Here is a 22,571-nt window from a genome sequence, read left to right on the forward strand (position 1 = left end):
TTTTTGTTTTAAAAATGTGTTTAAAAAACATAGTGGTAGGGTGGTCATATCGTGGTCGAATGTATAACGTTTCACCAGTTTTAATATACCACGTAACTCTATATCAACATTTATCTGGATATTGTTGAAATAGAAACAAAATATGGAGATTTGATATGATTGATAACAATTAAAGGCATAATATCGATTAAGAATAAAATATATATCGTGATAATTATATTTTGCCTTATTTGTTTCTTTCGTATCTTTATTTCCTTATTTCTTTCAATAATTTTTCCTATAAATGTATGGATTATTTTCATGGTAATGTAACAAGAAGAAGAGATGTAGCAATAAAAGTGTTTCCGTTCTTTTATTTTTTGTTCTTTCTTTCTAATTTAATTTCCGCATTTTATTTTTCAATAGATATATCCATATAATTATTTATTTATATATTATTTTCATGATAATTTCATGCACAAGTTAATATTTCTTCCACGATTCCCATTCGATTCTAACTATGAGTTTGATTATAGTTTTAGTTGAATCCAAAAAAGTCACAAGGCTACTACTCTGTAGAGTTTCTTCCCCTTCCAATCTTTGTTTCACCAAGTAGTTTTTTTATATGAATTTATTATTAAGATCAATAATAATATTGGTAGCAGAACAAAATCGTCAAAAATAAAAAGATAAGAAAATAATGTATTATTGATTTTTTTAGAGAACAAAATCCTTGTTGGGAGTCAAAGAAAGGGTGCTTTTTGAAGAGAGAGAGAGAGAGAGAGAGAGAGAGAGAGAGAGAGAGAGGTATGTCGTAGAATGTGAAACACAACTGTCACATGCCTTGTTGGTCCCAAGCATCATATACCTACTTCTTCTTTCTTCTTATTATTATTGTTGCTATTCAAATAAAAATAAAATTGGAATATGAAACAAGAATAAACCCTAAAATTTGAAAACAAAGGAACTATTAGACTAAGCAAAACCATTTATTGTACTTAGAATTTAGAAACATCATTATCTCCCTCTCTCATCGCAGCAGCCTCAGCCACACTTGCTCTCTCACCTTTCCCTAGCTATACTCTTCTTTTGATTCACTTATTGATTGTGTATATATATATATATAGATACATATCTATATATTATATTATATTTGCCTTTTTTTTTTTTATTGTGGAGTTTTCTCTTCTTCTTCTTCTGCTGCTGCTGCTGCTCTGGTATGTGCATGGGATTTGGTAACGTTCAAAGACCAATCTTTTATAAAAAAAATCTTCTTTTAAATTTATATATTTGTTTCCATTGAACTCAATTGTTTCATCTTTTACTTGAAACACAAATGCCCATAGAGTGTAAAAGAGAAATGCTTTTCTATGATGAAATCAACCCAAAAAGAATAGTTTATTTGTTAATTGCTTTATATCTCTGCGTTTCTTGCTTGTTTTTTCCTTCTTCCAGTCTTGTAGGATCTGTAACTCTGCAACCAACCCCGTTTCAGTTGTCAGTCTAATAATTCAACCTTTTGGGTTTCTAGTTGTTCTTCAATTGAAAAGAAAACAAAAAGGATAGTGAAGAATATTCATCCTCTTGTATTGAGTTCTCGGTGTACTCTTCAGCTATTAGTCTGATTCATATACACACATATATATGTGTGTGTGTGTGTGTGTATATCCACTACATCATGCCATGATCTGGAGAGATAAATAGCGCAAAATCATATATGTATTGTTTTTTTCAGATAGAGAAACGAGGCCTTGTCGGATACTGATCCAGTGTCTCTCTTACTGTGGGTTTGACCCTGAAATCTTTTGATCCATCAGTTTTATAACTTTTCTGATTCGTGGGTCTGACCTGTTTGATGTCTCTGTGATCACCAGATCCAGAAAGGAAGAATCTTGAACTCTTGGCTTGTCGGTTCTTGTTCCTTTTTCAGGAAAAAAGAAGAAGCAATAACAGGCTTGAAATGGATTGGAGCTTCAACAAGCAAAGCTCCGGTTATGTATCCGAACTCTATCAAGAACCGGTTCCCGATATACCGCATATCGGTGAATCTATCCCATTCGGGTCACCGAGTTCGAATAAGAAAGGAGAGTTTTCATTTGATCTGCAACTTGGCAATGTAGGGAACTCTTATGTTTCAGCTTCTGGTAATAACAATGACACAGAGCCATTGACGGCCAGTGGTGGTAAATGGAAGGAGGCAAAACCAGAGTCTTCATCGTCGTGGTCGAGGTCGGGGCCGTTATCGAAGAGATCACGAGAGATCGGTGACGGAACACGGACTCCGTTTTGCGTAGTGGACGGGTGTGATTCCAACCTTAGTAACTGCAGGGAGTATCATAGGAGACATAAGGTCTGTGAGGTTCATTCCAAGACTCCTGCTGTTACAATCAATGGTCGGAAACTGAGGTTTTGCCAACAATGTAGCAGGTTTGATGATGATTCCTTGCCCGGATTCAGTCACGTACTGATATACTGATAGATAAAGTAGGTCATCAGAATGCAAGTATATGGTTTTTAAGAGTGTGTGTGTGTGTGTATACAGGTTTCATTCCCTGGAAGAGTTTGATGAAGGGAAGAGAAGCTGTAGGAAACGTCTCGACGGGCATAACCGTAGAAGAAGGAAGCATCAGCCCGATCCCGATCCTGTCGGCACCCGTCCCTCGAGTTTCTCGTCAAGTTTCCGAGGTATAAAATGATATAAAATAAAATAGCCATGGCTTCTTGTCTAGATTTCTTGAAAAAACATTCATATCCACTGATCCAACAGATACCAAGTTGACGCAGTTGTCTGGATTACAAGTGCTCACAACCATGGCCGAGGCAGCAAGTCCTGGTTGGAGGAGCAGCCATAATAACAGGAAGAGTGATAGTACGAGATGGACGAGTTGGGTCAGTGACTCGGACTGTGCTCTCTCTCTTCTGTCATCCTCTTCTTCATCGCACCATGAAAACGTCCTGCAGAATCAGCAGCAGCCAAGAACGAGAGCGTCGATCCCTCTCGCGGTTCAGTCGCTGCCTTATTTAGCCCACGAGCCTTTTGTGTCGTACGGCTCTGACGGGTCGGTTGTGTCCGGGAATGGATCTGTCTCTGTTCCTCGGGCGTTCCCATTTCATTGGGAGTAATGACTCTTCTCCAATCTTGTTGTGTCTTCTGAGATTGTATTCGTTATGAACAGTTGTATGTTATTTCACACACAATCATTTGTTTGATTGATTCACATAATGGACACAACATGTTTTTCCCTGAATCTGTTATTGTCTTTGATCTTTCTTGTAGTTTCATCCTCAAAACTTTGAGTATTGGTATTATTTAAAGTTTGAAGATGAAGAATTGGTTCCTACGATAAAATTTCACATGTAGAGTTTGAAAACCGTTTGATATCATATGTATTATCACACATGAATTTGTTTGCGGGTGACAATTAGGAATTATAGAGAGTACCCGACAATTCTCATATAGGCTAGGCTATGGAAATTTTTGGGTTTGGATTGGTTCGGTATATAGACCGGTTTAAGTTTGGTTATTGAAGTGTTTCCATCTGTGTCCTCTGCCTCTGGTTCCAACTTCCCGGAAAGGTGAATTCGGGTTTTCTTTGGTTTAATCGATTTAGTCGGTTTAGATGGTCCGGTTTACATCTTTCTAATATATTTCAGATCTCTCTCTTTGGCGGCTAAGATTTCAAGCTCTTGAGAGAAAACCCTAAGCCCTATTCAGTAGAAAACCCCTGAAACCTCCGTTTTTCGATCTCGCCGGCGTCCGACAACCGAAAATGGCGGAGCTGAAGCTGTCGGAGACCCGGGACTTGACTCGAGTGGAGCGAATCGGAGCTCACTCCCACATCCGCGGACTTGGTCTCGACTCCGCGCTCGAGCCTCGAGTCGTGTCGGAAGGCATGGTGGGTCAAGTGACGGCGAGAAAGGCCGCTGGAGTCATCCTAGAGATGATCAAGGAGGGAAAAATCGCGGGTCGGGCGATTCTAATCGCGGGCCAACCCGGGACGGGCAAGACCGCCATCGCCATGGGTATGGCTAAGTCTCTAGGTTTAGAAACCCCTTTCGCCATGATTGCAGGGAGCGAGCTTTTCTCTCTGGAGATGTCGAAGACGGAGGCTCTGACGCAGGCGTTTCGCAAGGCGATTGGTGTTAGAATCAAAGAAGAAACCGAGGTTATAGAAGGGGAAGTCGTAGAGGTCCAGATTGATCGACCCGCGTCTTCGGGAGCTGCGTCGAAGACGGGGAAGCTGACGATGAAGACGACGGACATGGAAACTGTGTACGACCTCGGGGCGAAGATGATTGAGGCGTTGAACAAGGAGAAAGTGCAGAGTGGGGATGTTATCGCCATTGATAAGGCAACTGGGAAGATAACTAAACTCGGGAGGTCATTCTCGAGGTCTCGTGATTACGATGCAATGGGGCCGCAGACCAAGTTCGTGCAGTGCCCTGACGGAGAGTTGCAGAAGCGGAAAGAGGTCGTGCATTGCGTGACGCTTCACGAGATTGATGTCATCAACAGCAGGTACAATTGCACATTTCCCGTATTGTGATGTTGTGAAAGATCAGTCAGTATTCGTATGATTGGTAATTTGGTATTTGGTATTTGGGTTGGAAAGCTTGGTCTTTTCTCAAATGTGATTGCATTAGGGTTTGTTGGGTGTCTTCTGGCTCATTAAAGATAACAACTTTGATGACATATAGGTTTAAGATTCATACAACCATTCAGTTTCTTGCTTTCCTTTCAGTATTTGCGCCAAACCCAGTAAGGTCTAATGTTCTTGTGTTTATCTGATTAGCACTTTGCATAGGACAGTGACTAAGAACATCACACTGTTGCTGTATAATTTGAACATTTTGATTCAAATTCATCCTCATCATATAGTTTTGTTTGAGCCCATGTTTGTTAATTTGGAGGTTTGATCTTGAAAATACAGCTCTGTGCTTGCTATACTTATTAGCTTTTGTCACTCGCGGGTTTCTTATGTTCTTCAATTTGTCTGTGATGTTGAATTGGGTGTCTAACAGAACACAGGGGTTCCTTGCCCTTTTCACTGGTGACACGGGTGAAATCCGGTCAGAAGTTCGGGAACAGATTGATACGAAAGTGGCGGAATGGAGAGAAGAGGGGAAGGCGGAAATCGTCCCGGGTGTCCTCTTCATCGACGAAGTTCACATGCTAGACATCGAATGCTTCTCTTTCCTGAACCGAGCTCTGGAAAACGAGATGGCTCCAATCCTCGTCGTGGCCACAAACAGAGGAATCACAACTATCCGAGGGACAAACTACAAGTCACCACACGGGATCCCCATCGATCTCCTCGACCGTCTTCTCATCATCAACACCCAACCCTACACCGAGGACGAGATCAGGAAGATTCTAGACATCCGATGCCAAGAGGAAGACGTGGATATGAACGAAGAGGCAAAACAACTTCTCACCCTGATCGGACGAGACACGTCTTTGAGATACGCCATTCATCTCATCACGGCTTCCGCCTTGGCGTGCCAAAAACGGAAAGGGAAACTTGTTGAGATCGAGGACGTTCGAAGGGTATACCGTCTATTTTTAGACGTAAAAAGATCTTCGCAGTACCTCGTGGAGTATCAGAACCAGTACATGTTCAGTGAAGTTCCGACAGAAACTAGAACAGGTGGAGAAGACGCCATGAATATCTAAGACTTGTGTCTGTGGGATCTTTACTCTATGGTTATTTATGCTTTAGCTTTAACGCTTGTTATGTGTGTTCATGGCTTTATGTATTTTCGTTTTAAATTCACTTTTTTTTTTAGTGTTTTCAGTTATATCTTTTTGTAAGATTTTGAAAAAAATTCTGTATTTTTTTTCCTGAAGGACAAAGGCAAGAACATCGAACAACGTACTTCTAAATGCTTCTAATCATTGGTTAGTCATTTTCTCCATCCCTTAATATCGTTTGGATTTGGTTTCAATTTACGCTGAATTTAAATCGAATTAGATTTAAGGTTGAGTGAATGAATGTGGTTTCTAGAGTTTTTAGAATCTAAAAAAAAAATTTGACAATTAAGATTTTGTAAATTTAGTTTTAAACAATCAAACCTAAATATATTTATATAAAAATAATCGAAAACAGAATATAAGTGTTTTTCGTAGAAAATTTGGACCAAACCAAACATTATTAGAATTCGAACGGAATAAAAAATTATAACAAAGGCTGAAGATGTATAGTTTTTCAGAAATGAAATCCTTTGATTGTTGGTTATATAATATAATATTATAACATTTTTAGAAAGGCTATGGGTCATAATCATACATCATTCAGCCTTTTCTTTGAGTTCAAGGCCCACTAAGGTAGCTCAGGCCCATAAGCCCAGCACAACGAATACATATACACACACACATTACATATCACAAAAAATCTCAAGGACAAAAAGAAACCAGAAGCTGACTGTTCCCGCGTGATCCTACCGGCAAAGCAGGGGCAAATAGGTAATTTCATCTGATCTCGTTAACGTCTAGGAAAGTCTCCACAGCTGAACTAGTAACCGATTTTGTTTTTCAATTTTAATTTCTTTTTTGTTTATTCTTTCCTCAGGTTCTCTCTTCCCCTCTCCCCCTTTCGATTTTTCTCTCACGATTTTATTTTCTTGGAATATTCAAACACCGGAACAAGATTCCGCCGCCGATTTTCCCGTTTATCTGGATAAGGACGAGCAGAATTCCAAATAGCCGATCTCACTTCTCATTCCAATAACAGATGTGGGGTTAGTTTCTCTCTTCATTTTCAACATTTCGGTTTTTGTTCCGATCTCCCTGGGCTCTGGTTCCTCGACGAATTTTTCTGTCCTGTGAATCGAAAGAAACTCTTACGAAGAGGGCTGTTATTTGGTAGGTTTGATTATAGTGCCGTTGTCTCTGTCCTAGTCTGTCGGATTCCTGATCCCCTCATTGTTCATGTTCGTGTTGAAATTCCTCCGCGTTCGATAAGAATTTCCACCTGTTATACAGTGTTTGTCATATTCTGAAGCGTCAATTCCAATTCTGATTGTGATTGTGATTGTTTGATCTCTCAGGAATTTTGACGGAGGAGAGGAGATCGTGTTGATAAGGCTTGGAAGATGGCTAATCAAGGTGGTTCGTCGAGGAAAAGTCTCTCATTCTCTGGACTTCCGTTCCAAGGGAGGAAGAAAGCTTCCGACAACGACAGTGGAGGCTCCGACCTCCCTCCCCGGAGACCTCTCACACGATCTCATTCCTCCATGTAACCATCTCGCGGTTATAACTCATCTTTCACAATACATCATTCGTGTCACCTTATTTTATTAGCTGCAGTAGGTTCCATCACGTTTGAAAATTCTATAAAGGGTTGAATGTATATTGATCATTAGCTGTTCTCTAATTCTCTGGTAGATACATTATTGCAACTACAGAACTTTGGAGATTCAAGGCGTTGCTAACCTTCCAGTCAAGCTTATCTACTAATTACAAACTGGTGTAGTCATTTATCATTGTTATATAATCTCATTTGGCTTTCCAGATAGTCTGCGGTATAGGGTGCGCGTGCCGAGGAAAGTTTGATGATCCTTCTCTTTTCTTTTACCACTAGCCCTTTTTTCTTTGGTTTAGACTAACTTCTATGCAGATTCCTAAACAACCGAAAGTTCTGAATGTTCAAATCATTGTTCTGTTGCTTCGAACTTTTTAACCATGGCTTGCCTGCTTATGAAACATTCCCATTGTTTCTACTTATTCGCAATTGATTCGAACGTCGAGAGTCTATCCTTTTCAAGTTCTCATGGCAGTCTCACGCTCTTGAACGATATCCATTCACTTGCTTTTTCCACTACCCCAAAAGCACTTTTCTATGGAGAAGTTACACCACCTTGTTTTTCTACCTTTTGTATTGGGGCAGGAGTTTGACCAGCGAGAGGGGAGGAGAAAGGACGGTAAAGAGATTACGGCTTTCAAAGGCCCTTACTGTACCTGATAGCACGACTCTACATGAGGCTTGTCGAAGGATGGCTGCACGTCGAGTTGATGCACTACTGCTGACTGATTCCAAAGCATTACTTTGTGGAATCCTTACAGACAGGGTAAACCTTTCATTATTAATTCTCTGAAAATTGTACATATTTCTTTTTATTTTCTTTACTTAAGTTGGCTATCACGTTGTTGTGTTTCTATTTTGGGTAAAGGACATAGCAACAAGTGTGATAGCCAAAGAACTTAATCTTGAAGAAACTCCTGTATGTAAAGTTATGACCAAGAACCCTGTCTTTGTTCTTTCTGACACCATTGCTGTGGAAGCTCTGCAAAAGATGGTGCAAGGTCGATAACTTCGGGAGACAGTTCTCTTCCTTGCTCTGTCATATTCCTGAGTTTGACCCGACAAGTTCATCTGCAGGAAAGTTTAGACATTTGCCAGTTGTAGAGAATGGGGAAGTTATTGCCCTACTAGATATTGCAAAGTGTTTATATGATGCCATTGCTCGGATGGAAAGAGCAGCCGAGAAGGGAAAGGCCATTGCTGCTGCTGTTGAAGGCGTTGAGAAGAACTGGGGAACATCTGCCTCTGGTATGCTGCAAAACTGGGATAACATATTTCCATTTGGTTTTCCAACAATTTGAGAAGACCCCTATATTTTGCCTTCTCATATAGTGTATTTTCTCGCATGTTTTTGCATGGAAGAATATGTCTGATGAATTTTGGCTGAATAACCAGGCCCTAGCATTTTTATTGAGACACTTAGAGAACGAGTATTCAGGCCTTCACTTTCCACAATAGTTCCAGAGAATTCAAAGTAGGTAATATCTTCTTTGAAACTATATCATAGCTTTCTTGGACATGTTTTTCCTTGAGAGTAATGCACAACTCAATTAGATAACACAGAAAGGATCATACAGGGTTTTAAAGGTTGGATTAGACGAGACAGTGTTAGCAGTAACAAAGAAGATGGTTGAGTTTCAGTCAAGTTCAGCCGTGGTGATAATCAACAAAAAGATACATGGGATTCTCACGTGAGTCCCATATCTGAATTTTCTGTTTCGGTTTATCTAGAGACAGAACCCATTGCTCTTTCTCTGGTTTAGAACAATTGTCTCTAAATTCTCTACCAAGTTTGTATTTCAAACTTCTGATTGTAAGTCATCATGTCTTTTGACCTCTGATTCGTTAGATCAAAGGATATCCTGATGCGGGTCATAGCCCAGAATCTTCCACCAGACTCAACTACTGTGGAGAAGGTATTCTGTATGTCATGGCTAAAAGCTTGCTTTCTAGGATGTGAATATATTTGAATTTCTTCACTGAATCTGTTTCTGGAATCTGTATCAATATTCCCGTTTCTTGTGTTTGTTTTGTTTCTTGAGTTATTCGACAGGTCATGACCTCAAATCCAGAGTTTGCGACAATTGACACGCCAATTGTTGATGCTTTACATATCATGCATGATGGAAAGTTTTTGCATCTTCCTGTAGTAGATAAAGGTAACCAGACTGCAAAGAAATCAAACTTAAATATGATATTCTGCTGCTGAAGTACACCGTTTAATATTTAATCAGTTTACACAGATGGAGATGTTGTTGCCGTTATTGATATAATTCACATCACTCATGCTGCTGTTACTACGGTAAGTTTCTATCTCTTTCAAATGACCAGAAAGCTCATCTCAACATCAGAACAGGGAGACATAGTTGAGTAGATGTGGTTCTTTTCTTATTTCAGAAATAAGAGTAAGTGAATAATTATGCTTTGTGCTCATAACTGATGAACTAAATCTCCAGAACATAAGTAATCTTATTCTTTCATATACTGATACAAAAATCATTTGTGGTTGAGGATATTTCGATGAACTATTTCTCTTTAACTAGGCTGGGAGTACAGCTGGGATCAGTAACGAGACAGCAAACTCAATGATGCAAAAGTTTTGGGATTCTGCCATGGCTTTGCCTCCTAGCGACGATGAAGTTGAGACGAGGAGGTTTCTTTCATTTGCTTTCATCTCGACCCGACCCGGTTACTGTTTTATCTCTAATAAAGGGTATTGTTTTTTTGCAGCAAAGAGGGATCCATGAAATTATCTCCCGAGGTAGAGATGGGAAAATCATTTTCCTATATCAAGACATTTGCTTTCAAGATCCAGGACAAGAAGGGTCGGATGCATAGATTTATGTGCGGTATGGTAATCAGCGATCCGAGATAAATCATCATCCACTCGGTTCTATGTATAATTCACACAAACTTACCGTATTGTCTCCTTATGACGAAATTGCAGAAACACAGAGCTTAACAACTCTTATAACTGCAATTCTTCAGAGAATGGGGGATGACATCGATCCTTACCACTTGCCTCAAATCATGGTAGGTTCAAAAAAACATCAGTCCAAAAGTAAACAAAAAATTATCTTCAAGTTTTTCGTATAAGGATATTATCGTAATTATGCAATACCGGTATACTTGGGATACACTCGTGCTGGCTTGGGGCACAAAATCTCTGTAGTACGAAGACGAAGACAATGACCAAGTCATGTTGGCATCGAATAGCGATCTCTCAGCAGCAGTGGAACACGCGAAATCGATCGGTTGGAAGGTAACACTCGAAACTTGCTTAATAAGTCAACTAATATAAACGATTACAACAAAATCGATTGATGGTTTTTGGCATGCATCCATGGAAAGCGGGTAAAATGATATCAACAACTTCTTAATCTCAAATTTATTTGGAATCGATCGCACGAATTGCATTTCTTCATTCATTTCGATTTTGGGTTAAATCTTTCAAAATATGTGAACAGTGTAAATTATGGTTAATGACTCGTTCTCGAGAAATTGAAAAAGATGGTTTAGGTTTCTGCAAAGAACAAAAGAACTTGGGTTTCGGGTTTGGCGATGATGATGATATCCTACTTTATTTTCTCTTTGATACTTTCATTTCGAATGGTATTCAATCTTGTGTACCAATACATCTATCGTAACATATTCATCTCGAACTCAATTATATTGGGGGAAATTCTTGTCTCGGTTACGGTTGCAGGGTTTGAAATTGCAATTGGATTACAAGAAAGGCAGAGAAAACAAGAGAGATGGAAGGTCAGAGAATGAGGATCCAAGCACATGGGCTGCCGCTTACGGGACAGTAGCAGCAGGGGCTGCTCTTGCGGCAGGGCTCGGAGTTTTGTTGTACCTTAAACGACAAGGGAACTAACACCGTCCACAGGTGATCTTCCTCTGTTTATTGATTAGAGGTGCTAACCATTTTATCCTACCAACCTACCTGAGATCTGGCGTGGGATTTGTTATTTATTTTTTGGATGAGTAAAGAGGAGAGAGTGAATCTCTATCTCTCCCGTTTGGCTGAAAACCTTGCACACACACACACACATCTATCTATATATTGTTTGTAAATACTACATAAGCTAACATTTGATTTGATTGTCTATTCTTTTAGTATTGTTTCTCTCTCTCTCTCTTAGATGCTATGGGTAATTGGCACTTACAGAGTTATGATTATGAATTTGGTCATCTACCTAGTTTACGTTTGGCGTAAACTAAAACCAGAAAACTCACCTCTCTCCTGCCAAAAAAATGATATTTTTATTTCCATTGAAAAGATATCAGACTTTTCCATTGACAAGAACAAGTTAAATTGGCTGCGGATGCACTTGACCACTCGTGTGTGTAATATATATATATATATATATGGAGATGGGAATTGCGCATGTGCATCAAATGCTTTGAAATCACACATATATATACTGTCGGAAAAAAAATGGGGATGAAAAAAAAAATGAGTTTCATCGCAAATCTGCAGCTGAGTCTCCCTCCACGAGCACCTCCTTCACCTTCCACCACAATTACATCATCATCGTCAAACTCGAAGCCCAAGTTCTTGTGCTCTTTGCAGAAACCTAGACCATCTTCTCCAATTTCTCTAACTCCAAACATAATCTCTCTGGCCCTTGCTCTGTCTCTCTCTTCCTCCTTCCCTGCCTTAGCAATCCCTTCTCTCTCCTCTTCACAATCTCCCACCACTCCTTTCACCCAATCCAAGTTCTTGCAAACTGGTCTTCAAGATGGGTATTCAATCTCTTAATTCCCATCTGATTTCTTTCTTGGGTCACTCGCTCTTTGCGTTTTGTCTCATGGGTTTTCGTCAAAATCTGTTTGTTCCCATTCTTTTTGTTTTCTACACGCAAAAAAAGCTGTTTTTGCCTCTGGAATTTGGGGTTGTTCTTGTCTTGTGCTCGATTGTGTTTCTCATCTGACATTAGAACGTGTCTTGTTGTTTCTTAACTTTCTTTGTCCTTGTGCAGAAAAATTAGACCTTGCCCTTCGATAAACCCAGGATGTGTATCCACCAATCCAAAGTCGTCTTCTTTCTCATTCCCGTTGAGGATCCCAGAGAACGATACAGAGGATCCAATTCAGGTTATCCACCTTTGATTATTTCTGAAATTGCATTTCTTTATCCCCTTCCAGATTCTTGAAATGTAACGCGGAGCTGAAGGATTCAAATGGAAAATAAAGAAAAAGGAACAACTTAGTTGAAAGTACCGGATCAAGCTCATAATTTTGCTGGTTTATGTTCTCTTGTTGCTGCTGCCACAGAGCTTTTCTACGTTCTGATTGGTAATGTTGTTTTGGATGTGTACCCAGAAATTGGAGGAAGCAATAATGAACACCCAGAAGAACCCGAAGATATTGGCTCTCGAAGATACCCCTTACGGTACTCTTCCAATTCCATTCCACATTGTTATTGATAGAAGGAAATGATCATCTTGATAACATATTTGTATAGAACATCCTCCAGGAATTGATTATTTTGTACTCATTGGTTTGCAAGTGGACAAGTGGAGAGATGGTTTAGCAATAGAGAAGGAAACATGATCCAAGACTCGGGTTTGAAACGAGGCGTAATTCACTGTTTGTATTCAGATGCTAGGAGATAACAAACCTCACCCTTAAATCTATCACTGGGGAGGTTATCACCTAGAAGTCCTAGATCATCATAGTGTGGCATCAAAGGTGTGATATGATAGTTGATGCAATGCAAAACCACAGAGAAAGAAGACCCTTTACCGATTTGATCACGCGAATAAAACTGAACTATTTTTCAGAAAGATTTACATGCAACCTTCCCCTAAAAAGCTTACAGATGAGATTGTTGGTGAAATGAAGGGAGGTATCTGGAGGCAGTGGTGGAAGGAGGGTTTAGCAGAGATGTGATGGAGTTCTTGGTGAAAGGAGATGTGGTTTCGTATAGGTGTATGGCCACAAAGGTTACATATGTGTATCCCTTCACTACTGCCTTTGGAGATTCCAAGGGACAGGAAGAGAGGATGAAGAAGCTCGTTGATCAGCTCGGTTGGTATGCTCCTAGTTTCGACTCCATTGATTAGTTCTTCACAATCTCTGTGTGTGTGTTTTTGGTGAAACTTGGCCAAATTTTTGCAGTACCCTCTTTAGTTCCTTGAATGTTGTAATGTTATTTCATTGTGTCTTCTCTTCCATTGATTAGTTGTTCTCATTCTCTTCTCACTGTCTTCTCTTCCATTGATTAGTATAGTTCTCATTCTCTTCTCAGTCTCTGTGTTATCTTGTGACACAGCCAAAATTTTTGCAGTATCCTTTTTAGTTCTTGAGGTTGTTGTCTGAATGTTTGCAAATGTTATTTCATTGTCTCTTCACTTCCATTCCTTTAGTATTATAATAACCATAATTCAATTCTGCATTGGGAAGTAGATTAACAAAGACTGTCCATATGCAACTTACAGAATCTTTTTATATTTTTTCCAAAGAAAATCCAGAACAAATAATAATAACAACAACAACAATAATAATAATTTATTTGTTTTATGATTATTATCTGTTATTCCAATTAAGCTATTTTTGACTTTGTGTTCTCATTGCCTATATTCAAATTATATACCAATATGCTATTAGACGTCTATATATTTCAATAATAATACTATAAAATATATATTAATGAGTTTGATAAATTAAGAAAATACAACAATAGAGCAAGGACTATACTGAAAATAAATGAAAATATTTTATTTTCCGCTGAATAATTAATTACTTACTCAAACAAATTGTTGATTTCTCGATGGCCTCCCTCAGAGCAATGACCGATGGTTAGTTTTTGTGTGTGCGATGTGGGTTCTGTCCGTCGCCGGCGTCGCCCACCTCTTCGGCGGTCCTATGTCGCCGGCGATCAAGACTGCCATCAGATATTGCTGTTCTCAGCGTCGCTAAGAACCTAGGCGACGCCATCTGTTTCGTTTCCGGTGCCATGCCGTAGGTCTCGCCGTCGTGGGTTGTTCTCCTTGTCGGTACGAGTCGTAACCTTTTCGGTTATGGCGTTATCTGGCACGTTGTCATTGGTCTGTTGCCGAGGTTTCCGCTCGGGATGGTAAGATCTCAGTACCCGACTCACTGATTTGAACATGGGTTTGAGCTTTTCTCATTCTAGGGTTTTGTAAGATTCGAGAAATTCTTATGGTTCTATGTGTTTAGATGTTGAAACTAATGAAAAGGGTTGTGATGATTTTGTTCCAATTATAGTTAATGTAATAAGATACTGGATAGATGTGTTACAAGATACACTGTCGATTGGTGAATTGTAGAGTAGAAGAAGGATTCATGGTGTTTTTTTAGATTGGATCTTGTACCTGGATTTGATCAACCTTATGACAGAGTATTTGATTGAGTATAGTATAGCTCGGATCTTACGAGATCATTTGCTGAAACTTCATCTAAGATAGATTTGGTGTCTGTACACGAATAAAGATTCTGTCCGAAATGTGATGTCCAAACAATGTGATAAAACATTGTACTAGTTTGGTTCTGAAGCTTTTGCCTAAAGTTCAATAGAGTTTGGAATAAGAAAAAAAATGCTCGGGATGTTAGAACAAGGATTTGCAGGTGTTTTATGGGTTAAGACTACGTCTACGTTAAGGTAAAGGCATGTACATGTTGTACGTAGATTTGCTTGCCATGTATAGTCTTGATGTTATTCCTGAATTTGTTGACCTTTACTTGGGGAAATATTTAAGCACATTCACAAATATAGGTTACTGTCGCAAATGGAATTTGAGTGTTGTATTATACATGCTTTTATACATCTCCTGCGTGGAAGCTTTTTGCTAACAGTTTTATGTAAAGTTTGGAGTAAGATAGGATGCTTCAATACTTATGAGTGTAAGTATTTTATGTGATTTCTTTATTGCGTTAATATCTAATACTTGTGTTATTAATTTGCTAGCTGTGTACAGTGTATGTTACATGTGGATTTGATGAGCTTAATTGAAGGAACATGTGAATGCGGTTTATTCATTGTCACGTTATAATACAGATTTTAAACTTAAGGAAAGTTTGGAATAAGAGAAAGATGCTTGGCATATTGGAATGAGGTTAAGGAAAGTTTACTAACTAATTTTCTCGATTTGGTGAATTTGTCCGAAGTTTGACGCATGAGTTATACATTAATTTTGTAGCCAGGTATGGTAAGGGTGTTTTACGCTAGTTGGTTCGATTTCCGTTAAGAAACAGTTAAGAATTTACATCAAAGAGATTTACTGTCACAAGTGTGAAACGGGTTGAATAAGATATAGATCTATGTAATTCCTGTTCTTAGGTGTCTGCTAAACAAATGGCTATACATGGATGCTCTTGCTGCAAATTTCACTGGATTCTTGGGCAAGAGCTGCAGGATCACGCTTGTATGTGTGCATTGCTTTCGTTCCATATTGTAGTTGTGATAATGCATCGCATTCTTGTACGTTCGTAAAACTCTCCTACGTAAGTTCAAGAAAGAAACATGCAGCATGGATACTATATCCGGCTAACGGATCAGCGTACAACACATGCATTAGGTCTTAACTTAGCCAAGCAAATCATGTTCAATACTTACAGATATTTGTTTTAATGTCAAAACATTCTCTTTTACTCCTAAGTTTACTGTATTGTTAGGCAGAAACTTCAGATCTGGACTTAGATAACGATATCGCATGTATTCCATATCGTACGTGACCATAATCTGCATTTACGTAAGTTGTTTCAGATAAGTTTTAAGTTAGAGAAGAATGCTGGGGACACTATAACGACCATGGGTATGTATTGATGTGATTTGCTTGAACAAATGAAATCCCTGGGTACATCTGATGCATATATGTTGATTTGGTGATTGAGTTTAGTATGAACGCTATCTGTTAATCTGCTGAACGTAGTTTACTATATCACTAGTCGAATAATTGTTGTGGTGTCTTCAAACAATTATATTTCTGGAACTTTTTCCTGACGATTCAGTAAAATTGGTAGACAAAGGGGTGCTTGTGATTTAGGAGAATTACGTAAAAGACGAGGCTTGAAATTACATTCATGTAAGGTTTTGTTACGGCTTGCGGAGTCACAACGGGTTTCTATTATTGGAGAATAGTTTCCATCCTCATATATATGTAAGTATTTGCTCAACAGTGTTTGTTTCCTCTACCTTTATGTGTTTCAGCAGATGTGGTTTTTTTGGCCCTATTTCATGGTCTACAAAAGCTAAACGGTTTTTATCTTGCAGTTATTCATTGCCATTTTTTCTGGAAACAAATGGTAAAACCTACTAGAGTACGTCGGCATTTGTCTCATGCATCGAGAACCATTTAGAGAGCCGAGGCCCAGTTGTAGGGATCTCCTTAGAGGGTTTTCAGGCTTGAGGCGGCGATCTTGACTCAGGTTTGTTCAATGTTCAACCCTTCTAATGATTTGTCAGCCTTTCTTATGGTTGCCACTGGACCGCCTGTTGTTCCTCTCATTCTCTACCCTTCATTGTTCGAACCTGCAGAGAAACCGGGCCATCTGACAATTTTTCGGGTTCCGCACTGTCCTTGCAGTGTATTTATACCTGATTCCTTTTGTAGGAAACCAAGAAAATGCTACCTTAGTGGATGTTTGTGAAGGAAACTCCAATGCGGATGGAAGGAACCAAACACAGGAAATATCCAATTCTTCCTCAGGAGCTAAACAATGAGAGAGGAGAGAGAACAAAACAAAAACCCTAATCTCCTCTTCCACATTATTACTGCCATTGATGCTCTTCACTGACTTGTTGATTATTCCACTTCCTCCGCACCAGGAAACCTTGGCCATTTGCCATGCCGCTCTTGCAAAGGTTGATGGCCTTTGGACTTTCCATGTTCTACTTCTTGACCATTCTAAACAGACACGGCCTCAGTCTCTGACCTATTCTGGGTCTGAACAAGTTCGGTTCTTTGTAAAATTTCCTTGTATGTACACACACAAATATACGTATATACACGCATATGTACATGCACAGTGGGTTCCGATAGGTTAAAAAAGCTCGTAAAGAAAGGCTTCGCGGATGAACAAACGCAATCGCGTGAGAGCCACGCAACCGAAAGGCTACAACGTTTGTGAATTGGAAATAGAAACAATCAACACACGCCCACGCGCCACCCTTTGCTAGTTGGAATTTTCGCTGAAATAAACAGTGATTAGGTTACTCCTCTTAGGTTAAAAATGAAATAAATAAATGTTTCCATGTATTTTTTGGATAGATAAAATCTCGCTTTTTGGGGAAACATTTGAAAAAATTTCCATTTGAGAAGGGTCCACGGTCCACGGTCCACAGGATTCGTTTTTTTTTAATCCCTAAACAAGAAAATCCAGCAGTACTAAATATCATAATAAATAACCTTAATAAAGAAATAAAATCTAAATATATATATATATACACGTTTATGCCTATTTGTGGCAAAGTGAAAAAAAAAAAAAAACCTTCATGCCCGTTAGATGGGGAGGTGACGGTTCACAATATTTAAAACCGGAAAGGGTAAAAAAAAAAACATACAGTACAGATGTGTTAAATTTTTAATTTAAATTTACGCAGTAAAAAGGATAAATAATGAAACGCTGCCACATGAATGCATAATATAAATATTATCTCTTATACAAAAATATTAGGAAAAACCATAATTGTGTTATACACCAAAACAAACAGTATCTACATGTGTATTTACCATATAAAGCAATGTATTCGACTGCCTGCCACATGTTGAACATTGTATGGTCTTTTTGCTTCTATAAATTCGTATTTCTTCCTCTTGTTTTTTCCATCACTTGAGGCTTTAGTTTAAGAGAAGAGGGAAGAAGAAAATTGCATAATTTCCAGCTTCTCCTCCTAATCAGAAGAAGCCACAAAATAAAACACACACACACAGTTGAAGCTGTTTGGCAATGGCGTCCCTGTGATTTCTGAATTTCTCAAAGCCGCTCTGGTATCTTCCTTTGCGTTACGTTTCACTGTTGCTTGCACTTTATTCGTGTTTTTATATTCTGCCATAAATGTTCTTTGTGCATGGCGTTTTCGGCATTTCATGATCATGGATTCTCCATAACAAGGATTTATGAGGCCAAGCAGTCGAATTGGTAATTTGGGTACTCTGATTTTCATGTTCTTCACTGATATTTTGCATTTTCCTGGAAAATTTTAGTCAACTTGATAAGTGGGTCGAGGTTGTTCGTTTCTCTTGTGTCTGAATTTTGTTTGGAGATCAGATTTAGGGCATTCTTCTTGTGTTTCCCTTTTGTTTTGTGGATTGTGTAGTGAAGCTAATGTTTGTTGATGACTAGTCTCAAGTATTCTTGGGACTTAAGAAAAAGGAATTCACTACTGAATTGATGCAAAACCTGACGCTGAATCCTTTCTGAGGCTAAATCCCGGGTTTCCAACGTTCTTTCGCGCGCAAAAAAACGTTTTTTCTCTGCCCGTAATCTCGTTTTTTCCTTGTTTTGACAGTTTGTTTATCATAAATTTGAGAAGTTTGAAAGGCTAAAAGATCCTGAAATTTAAGTGTGGAGAGAGTGAAGAGATCTCATGGAGCATATGCTATTAGCAAACTAGGGAACCACCTTTTTACCAAATGGTTTTCCTCCAATTATCAAGACTCAAACGGATCTTTTTCACATATTTGTTTCTCGATCGATTTCTTCTATGCCACGGCTTGTTTTCCCGCGCAACGAGTCTCGTATCTTTGGCGCGAAAGGCGTTAGTTCAATCGTATCTCTTGGTGTTATGACCTGATTACAGTCTGTAGATTCTCTCATGAATGCATGCTGATTGAACAGTTTATGTTTTCCACCTTCATTATGTTGGATCAGAGGCTTTCATTGCTCACTTGTCTAGTCCTTTAATCATACCAAACCTACTTGTTTTACCAATATAGTTCTCATTTCGATCTTCCGTGTTTTTCCCCACGTTCATCCCAAAGGGTGATATCCTTTAGAACCGTATAATGTTAAGAGCTTTCATGTGATAGATTATAAGGATGTTGGGAAATGAATGATGATCTTTATACGAAACCTAGATTAGTTTAACTTACATGCTTGTAGAATGTTTTCCTTATGTGACCATCCATTTATTATATCGTTTTCTTGCAGAAATCCGAATTGAAAGCGATTGTTGAAAAGATCTTACAGCGAGATTCTTCCCGTACGGTTTTACAAAGAAGCTAAAGAAAACAAGCAAATGGAAGGAAGAAGAGCAGAAGCCACTAAGGAAAAACAACTTGCAGAGGAGAAATTCAGAGCCGGTGACATTGCAGGAGCCAAAGAATCGGCTTCCAAGGCAGAAAGTCTCGACCCGTCGCTTGTTGGTCTTGCTTGCCTCAAGGCCAGTATCGATGTGAATTTATCTGCAGAGAAGAAAATCAATGGAGAAGTCGACTGGTATGCTGTTTTAGGAGTGGATCCAACAGCTGATGATGAAACAATCCGTAACGGGTACAGAAGATTAGCACTTGCTCTCCTCTCGGACCAACACCGAGCTCCCGGTTCTGATGAAGCATACAAGCTTTTGTCTGAAGCCTGGAAGGTGTTGTGTAACCAATCCAGGAAACAGGCTTATGACACTAGATGCAGAATCCAACCGAGACACGGTCCCAGAAAACCGACCGTGTTTCATGATTTCATGAGTGTCCCGAAGAACAACCAAGCTGATTCCTCTTCATCATCATCATCCTCGATTCCAGCCACAGGGGAGGATACCTTTTGGACAATGTGCAAATCCTGTAGCATAATGTACGAATTCTACAGGGAATACTTAAACAAAAGCATATTTTGCCCTGATTGTGGAGAGCCCTTCGAAGCTACACAGGCTCCGCCCCCAGCAACGGGTCCCTTCTTCAGTACATGGGATTCTGTTAAACAACAGAGCAGAAGAGCCAATACGGCCACAATGCCTGCAAAACCCGACGCCTATGGCGGGCAGTCCTCGAGTTTTTCTACTGTTCATTTGGTTGGCGGAGAAAGTCAATCGGCTCGACAATTCTCGGGGGCTCAGGGTGTTTCTGACGTACAAACACCGGGAGGAGGAGATGAAAATGCATTGTCTCAACCTTCCTTGAGTGCCCGAGTTCCTTTTAGCCAACAAAGGTTTCATGGTGGTGGAGGAAGTCAACCGATTCAGGTTTCCTCAAGAGCTCTAAGTCTGAAACCTCAACCTCCTGTTGCAGTGAACCTCACACAGTTTCCTAAAATGCTCCGCAACTCGTTAATAGGAAAAGCGAAGAGGATGATAGAACAGATATTTGAACAGCATCAGTTTGTGCCCGAAGCACAAAACTTGTCGGAGAAAAAGGCGAAAAAGATAGCAGAGGGTGAAAGCTCAAACACTCGGGTTGGAGAGTCATCTTTGCCAGATCCTTCTACTGAGGTGGACGAGGCGGAGGAGGACCTTAGTGCGTTAACCATGACTGTTCCTGATCCTGATTTCTACAACTTTGATGAGGACAGGACGGAGGTTTCATTCAAAGAAAACGAGGTATGGGCTTCATTCGACGATTCTGATGGAATGCCTCGTTTCTACGCTATGATCCACAGTGTTGTGTCCCGGAAACCTTTCAAGCTGTCCATTTCTTGGCTTAACTCAAGAAGCAATGAGGATTTGGGTCCGATGAACTGGATTGGCTCTGGCTTTTACAAGACCAGCGGAACTTTCTACGTGGGGAGGCGCCGAAAGTTGAATGAATCCCTCAATAGTTTCTCCCACAAGGTTGAGTGGACAAAAGGTGCAAAGTCTGCTGTTCGGATTTACCCCAGAAAGGGACAGGTTTGGGCTTTATACAGAAACTGGTCACCAGATTGGGACTGCTCAACTCCTGAAGAAGTTGTCAGGAAGTATGATATGGTTCAAGTTCTGGAGGAACTTGACGAAGAACTCGGCATCATTAGGGTCGTGCCCCTCGTCAAAGTCTCCGGCTTTAGGACAATCTTTCGCCGCCATCCAGAGGGTATGTCGGCTATGACATTTCCCAAGAAGGAACTGTTTCGGTTCTCGCACCAGGTGGCTTCTCACTTGATTACAGGGGAAGAATCCGTGAATGCTCCAAAAGGGTTACTGGAGCTTGACCCTGCAGCCATGCCATTGGAGTTTCTTCGAGCTTTCACCGAGGAAGAGACGACAGAGATGGAAGATTCGTTTATGAAAGCAAAGGAAGAGACTGAGGGGAAATCAAAGGAGGATCATGAAATGGGTTCGGAGCATGAAGCATTGGAAAACGCTGCAGAAGGTGAAACAAGTGAGAAGAAGGAGGAGGGGACTCAGAAAGAGAAGGGGATTCTTGTTTACAAGCGAAGGCCAAAGAAAATCAAAACCAATTAGATGGTTTTTCCTTTCATTTTTCTTTTTCTTTGTTATTTTTTTTCTTGCTTCGTTTTGCGTTTATTTCCCTTTATATATACAAAGCAAAGGTCAAGACTTTTTTTTTTCAGATTGGTCCGAAGAAAAAAAGTCTTGATTGTTGTAAGAGTATTGGAATGAAGAATTTGTGTTTTTATGGTGTCATATTTATTTCTGCCTTTTGGTTCTTTCATGCACTTCTCGTTTTTTTTTCTGACATTTTGGAATGTTTCCGTTACAAATATTAGATAAATGGTTTTATAGTTATTATGTTACTAAAATTTGAGAACTCCATTCAACAACAAAATAGAGTAGGCTATTAAATTTTTAAAAAAATGATTATTATGTATTTGGAAACACATTTATTTTGAAAAAGTATTACACGACTCTTTTAAATTCAAATTTTAAAACATATGTAATAAATATAAAAAAATAAGAATCATTAATTGTTTTATGCAAAAGATAAAGAAAGAACAAAAAAACAATTGAATAAATATATTCAATAGTTCAGATTTTGGTATTACATATTATTAAAAAGATTTAAAAAATATTAATTATTTTGTTAAAATTAAAATAAATTGACTGTCTTGTTTTTATTAAATAAAAATTCCATATTATGTTCTAGATTTCGATAATATCTAAAAAAATATACTTCTAATTAATAAATTCTTTTAAAACTTAATATTTTGGAAATAAATAAAAAAAAAGTTCTCAAATTATAATGTTAAAACATAAATAATAAACACAAAAAGACAAAACTATTATTTTGACGGTTACAATTCGAAAAGAAGAGACAGAAACCGTTACATCTTTTTTTCTTTGAATTTATTTTACAAAATAAAACGAATTATTCTTTAGTTTTCTTAAAATATTATTTTCTATTCTTAAAAATATACTAAAAACTATAACTTCAAACAATAATTAAAATTATA

The 22,571-nt window shown here is 38.9% G+C and overlaps 5 protein-coding genes and 1 long non-coding RNA gene across 11 annotated transcripts; all 6 read left to right on the plus strand.

Annotated features, from left to right (window-relative positions):
• The first annotated feature begins 1,120 nt into the window (after positions 1-1,120).
• LOC104811580 (squamosa promoter-binding-like protein 13A) lies at positions 1,121-3,255 on the plus strand. 3 transcript variants are annotated; one of them, XM_010538311.2, is made up of 4 exons: positions 1,121-1,214; positions 1,910-2,406; positions 2,522-2,664; positions 2,747-3,255. In XM_010538311.2, the coding sequence occupies exons 2-4, from the start codon at positions 1,940-1,942 to the stop codon at positions 3,100-3,102; spliced, it is 966 nt and encodes a 321-aa protein (XP_010536613.1). In that variant the 5' UTR covers positions 1,121-1,214; positions 1,910-1,939; the 3' UTR covers positions 3,103-3,255. The 3 variants fall into 3 exon arrangements, with proteins under 3 accessions (XP_010536613.1, XP_010536616.1, XP_010536615.1); XM_010538314.2 differs by having other exon boundaries at positions 1,161-1,196; XM_010538313.2 differs by lacking the exon at positions 1,121-1,214 and adding an exon at positions 1,227-1,762.
• A 394-nt stretch (positions 3,256-3,649) lies between these two features.
• Positions 3,650-5,855, plus strand: LOC104811581 (ruvB-like 2). The gene is made up of 2 exons (XM_010538315.2): positions 3,650-4,498; positions 5,002-5,855. Exons 1-2 carry the CDS (start codon positions 3,750-3,752, stop codon positions 5,651-5,653), a joined length of 1,401 nt encoding a protein of 466 aa, XP_010536617.1. The 5' UTR covers positions 3,650-3,749; the 3' UTR covers positions 5,654-5,855.
• A 548-nt stretch (positions 5,856-6,403) lies between these two features.
• On the plus strand, positions 6,404-11,391 carry LOC104811582 (CBS domain-containing protein CBSCBSPB5). The gene is made up of 16 exons (XM_010538316.1): positions 6,404-6,442; positions 6,549-6,717; positions 7,027-7,214; positions 7,866-8,046; positions 8,149-8,281; positions 8,358-8,528; positions 8,676-8,754; positions 8,858-8,971; positions 9,130-9,196; positions 9,334-9,439; positions 9,524-9,582; positions 9,824-9,933; positions 10,011-10,129; positions 10,228-10,313; positions 10,453-10,542; positions 10,987-11,391. Exons 3-16 carry the CDS (start codon positions 7,072-7,074, stop codon positions 11,155-11,157), a joined length of 1,629 nt encoding a protein of 542 aa, XP_010536618.1. The 5' UTR covers positions 6,404-6,442; positions 6,549-6,717; positions 7,027-7,071; the 3' UTR covers positions 11,158-11,391.
• Positions 11,392-11,721: 330 nt separating this feature from the next.
• LOC104811583 (thylakoid lumenal 17.9 kDa protein, chloroplastic) lies at positions 11,722-13,608 on the plus strand. The gene is made up of 4 exons (XM_010538318.1): positions 11,722-12,029; positions 12,266-12,380; positions 12,609-12,678; positions 13,131-13,608. Exons 1-4 carry the CDS (start codon positions 11,722-11,724, stop codon positions 13,349-13,351), a joined length of 714 nt encoding a protein of 237 aa, XP_010536620.1. The 3' UTR covers positions 13,352-13,608.
• A 394-nt stretch (positions 13,609-14,002) lies between these two features.
• LOC104811584 lies at positions 14,003-17,276 on the plus strand. Of its 4 annotated transcripts, none has more exons than XR_771468.2 (3): positions 14,003-14,364; positions 15,589-16,676; positions 16,835-17,276. It is a non-coding gene; the product is annotated as an uncharacterized LOC104811584 (long non-coding RNA). The 4 variants fall into 4 exon arrangements; XR_771466.2 differs by having other exon boundaries at positions 14,012-16,408; positions 16,522-16,676; XR_771465.2 differs by having other exon boundaries at positions 14,008-16,676.
• An 890-nt stretch (positions 17,277-18,166) lies between these two features.
• LOC104811585 lies at positions 18,167-21,773 on the plus strand. The gene is made up of 2 exons (XM_010538321.2): positions 18,167-18,238; positions 19,401-21,773. The coding sequence occupies exon 2, from the start codon at positions 19,489-19,491 to the stop codon at positions 21,619-21,621; it is 2,133 nt and encodes a 710-aa protein (XP_010536623.1). The 5' UTR covers positions 18,167-18,238; positions 19,401-19,488; the 3' UTR covers positions 21,622-21,773.
• Positions 21,774-22,571: the final 798 nt, after the last annotated feature.

Source organism: Tarenaya hassleriana, unplaced genomic scaffold (genome assembly GCF_000463585.1).
Source record: "Tarenaya hassleriana unplaced genomic scaffold, ASM46358v1 Cleome2, whole genome shotgun sequence".
NCBI lineage: Eukaryota > Viridiplantae > Streptophyta > Magnoliopsida > Brassicales > Cleomaceae > Tarenaya > Tarenaya hassleriana.

Excerpts from the sequence above, each read along its gene's own strand:
- LOC104811580 (XM_010538311.2), top strand. The coding sequence starts at position 1,940 with ATGGATTGGAGCTTCAACAAGCAAAGCTCCGGTTATGTATCCGAACTC. Across the intron at positions 2,407-2,521 it reads TTTTGCCAACAATGTAGCAG|GTTTCATTCCCTGGAAGAGT; the intron begins GTTTGATGATGA and ends GTGTGTATACAG. Across the intron at positions 2,665-2,746 it reads TTTCTCGTCAAGTTTCCGAG|ATACCAAGTTGACGCAGTTG; the intron begins GTATAAAATGAT and ends CTGATCCAACAG.
- LOC104811581 (XM_010538315.2), top strand. The coding sequence starts at position 3,750 with ATGGCGGAGCTGAAGCTGTCGGAGACCCGGGACTTGACTCGAGTGGAG. Across the intron at positions 4,499-5,001 it reads ATTGATGTCATCAACAGCAG|AACACAGGGGTTCCTTGCCC; the intron begins GTACAATTGCAC and ends GGTGTCTAACAG.
- LOC104811582 (XM_010538316.1), top strand. The coding sequence starts at position 7,072 with ATGGCTAATCAAGGTGGTTCGTCGAGGAAAAGTCTCTCATTCTCTGGA. Across the intron at positions 8,047-8,148 it reads GTGGAATCCTTACAGACAGG|GACATAGCAACAAGTGTGAT; the intron begins GTAAACCTTTCA and ends TTTTGGGTAAAG. Across the intron at positions 8,529-8,675 it reads CTGGGGAACATCTGCCTCTG|GCCCTAGCATTTTTATTGAG; the intron begins GTATGCTGCAAA and ends CTGAATAACCAG.
- LOC104811583 (XM_010538318.1), top strand. The coding sequence starts at position 11,722 with ATGGGGATGAAAAAAAAAATGAGTTTCATCGCAAATCTGCAGCTGAGT. Across the intron at positions 12,381-12,608 it reads ATACAGAGGATCCAATTCAG|AAATTGGAGGAAGCAATAAT; the intron begins GTTATCCACCTT and ends ATGTGTACCCAG. Across the intron at positions 12,679-13,130 it reads TCTCGAAGATACCCCTTACG|GGAGGTATCTGGAGGCAGTG; the intron begins GTACTCTTCCAA and ends GGTGAAATGAAG.
- LOC104811585 (XM_010538321.2), top strand. The coding sequence starts at position 19,489 with ATGGAAGGAAGAAGAGCAGAAGCCACTAAGGAAAAACAACTTGCAGAG.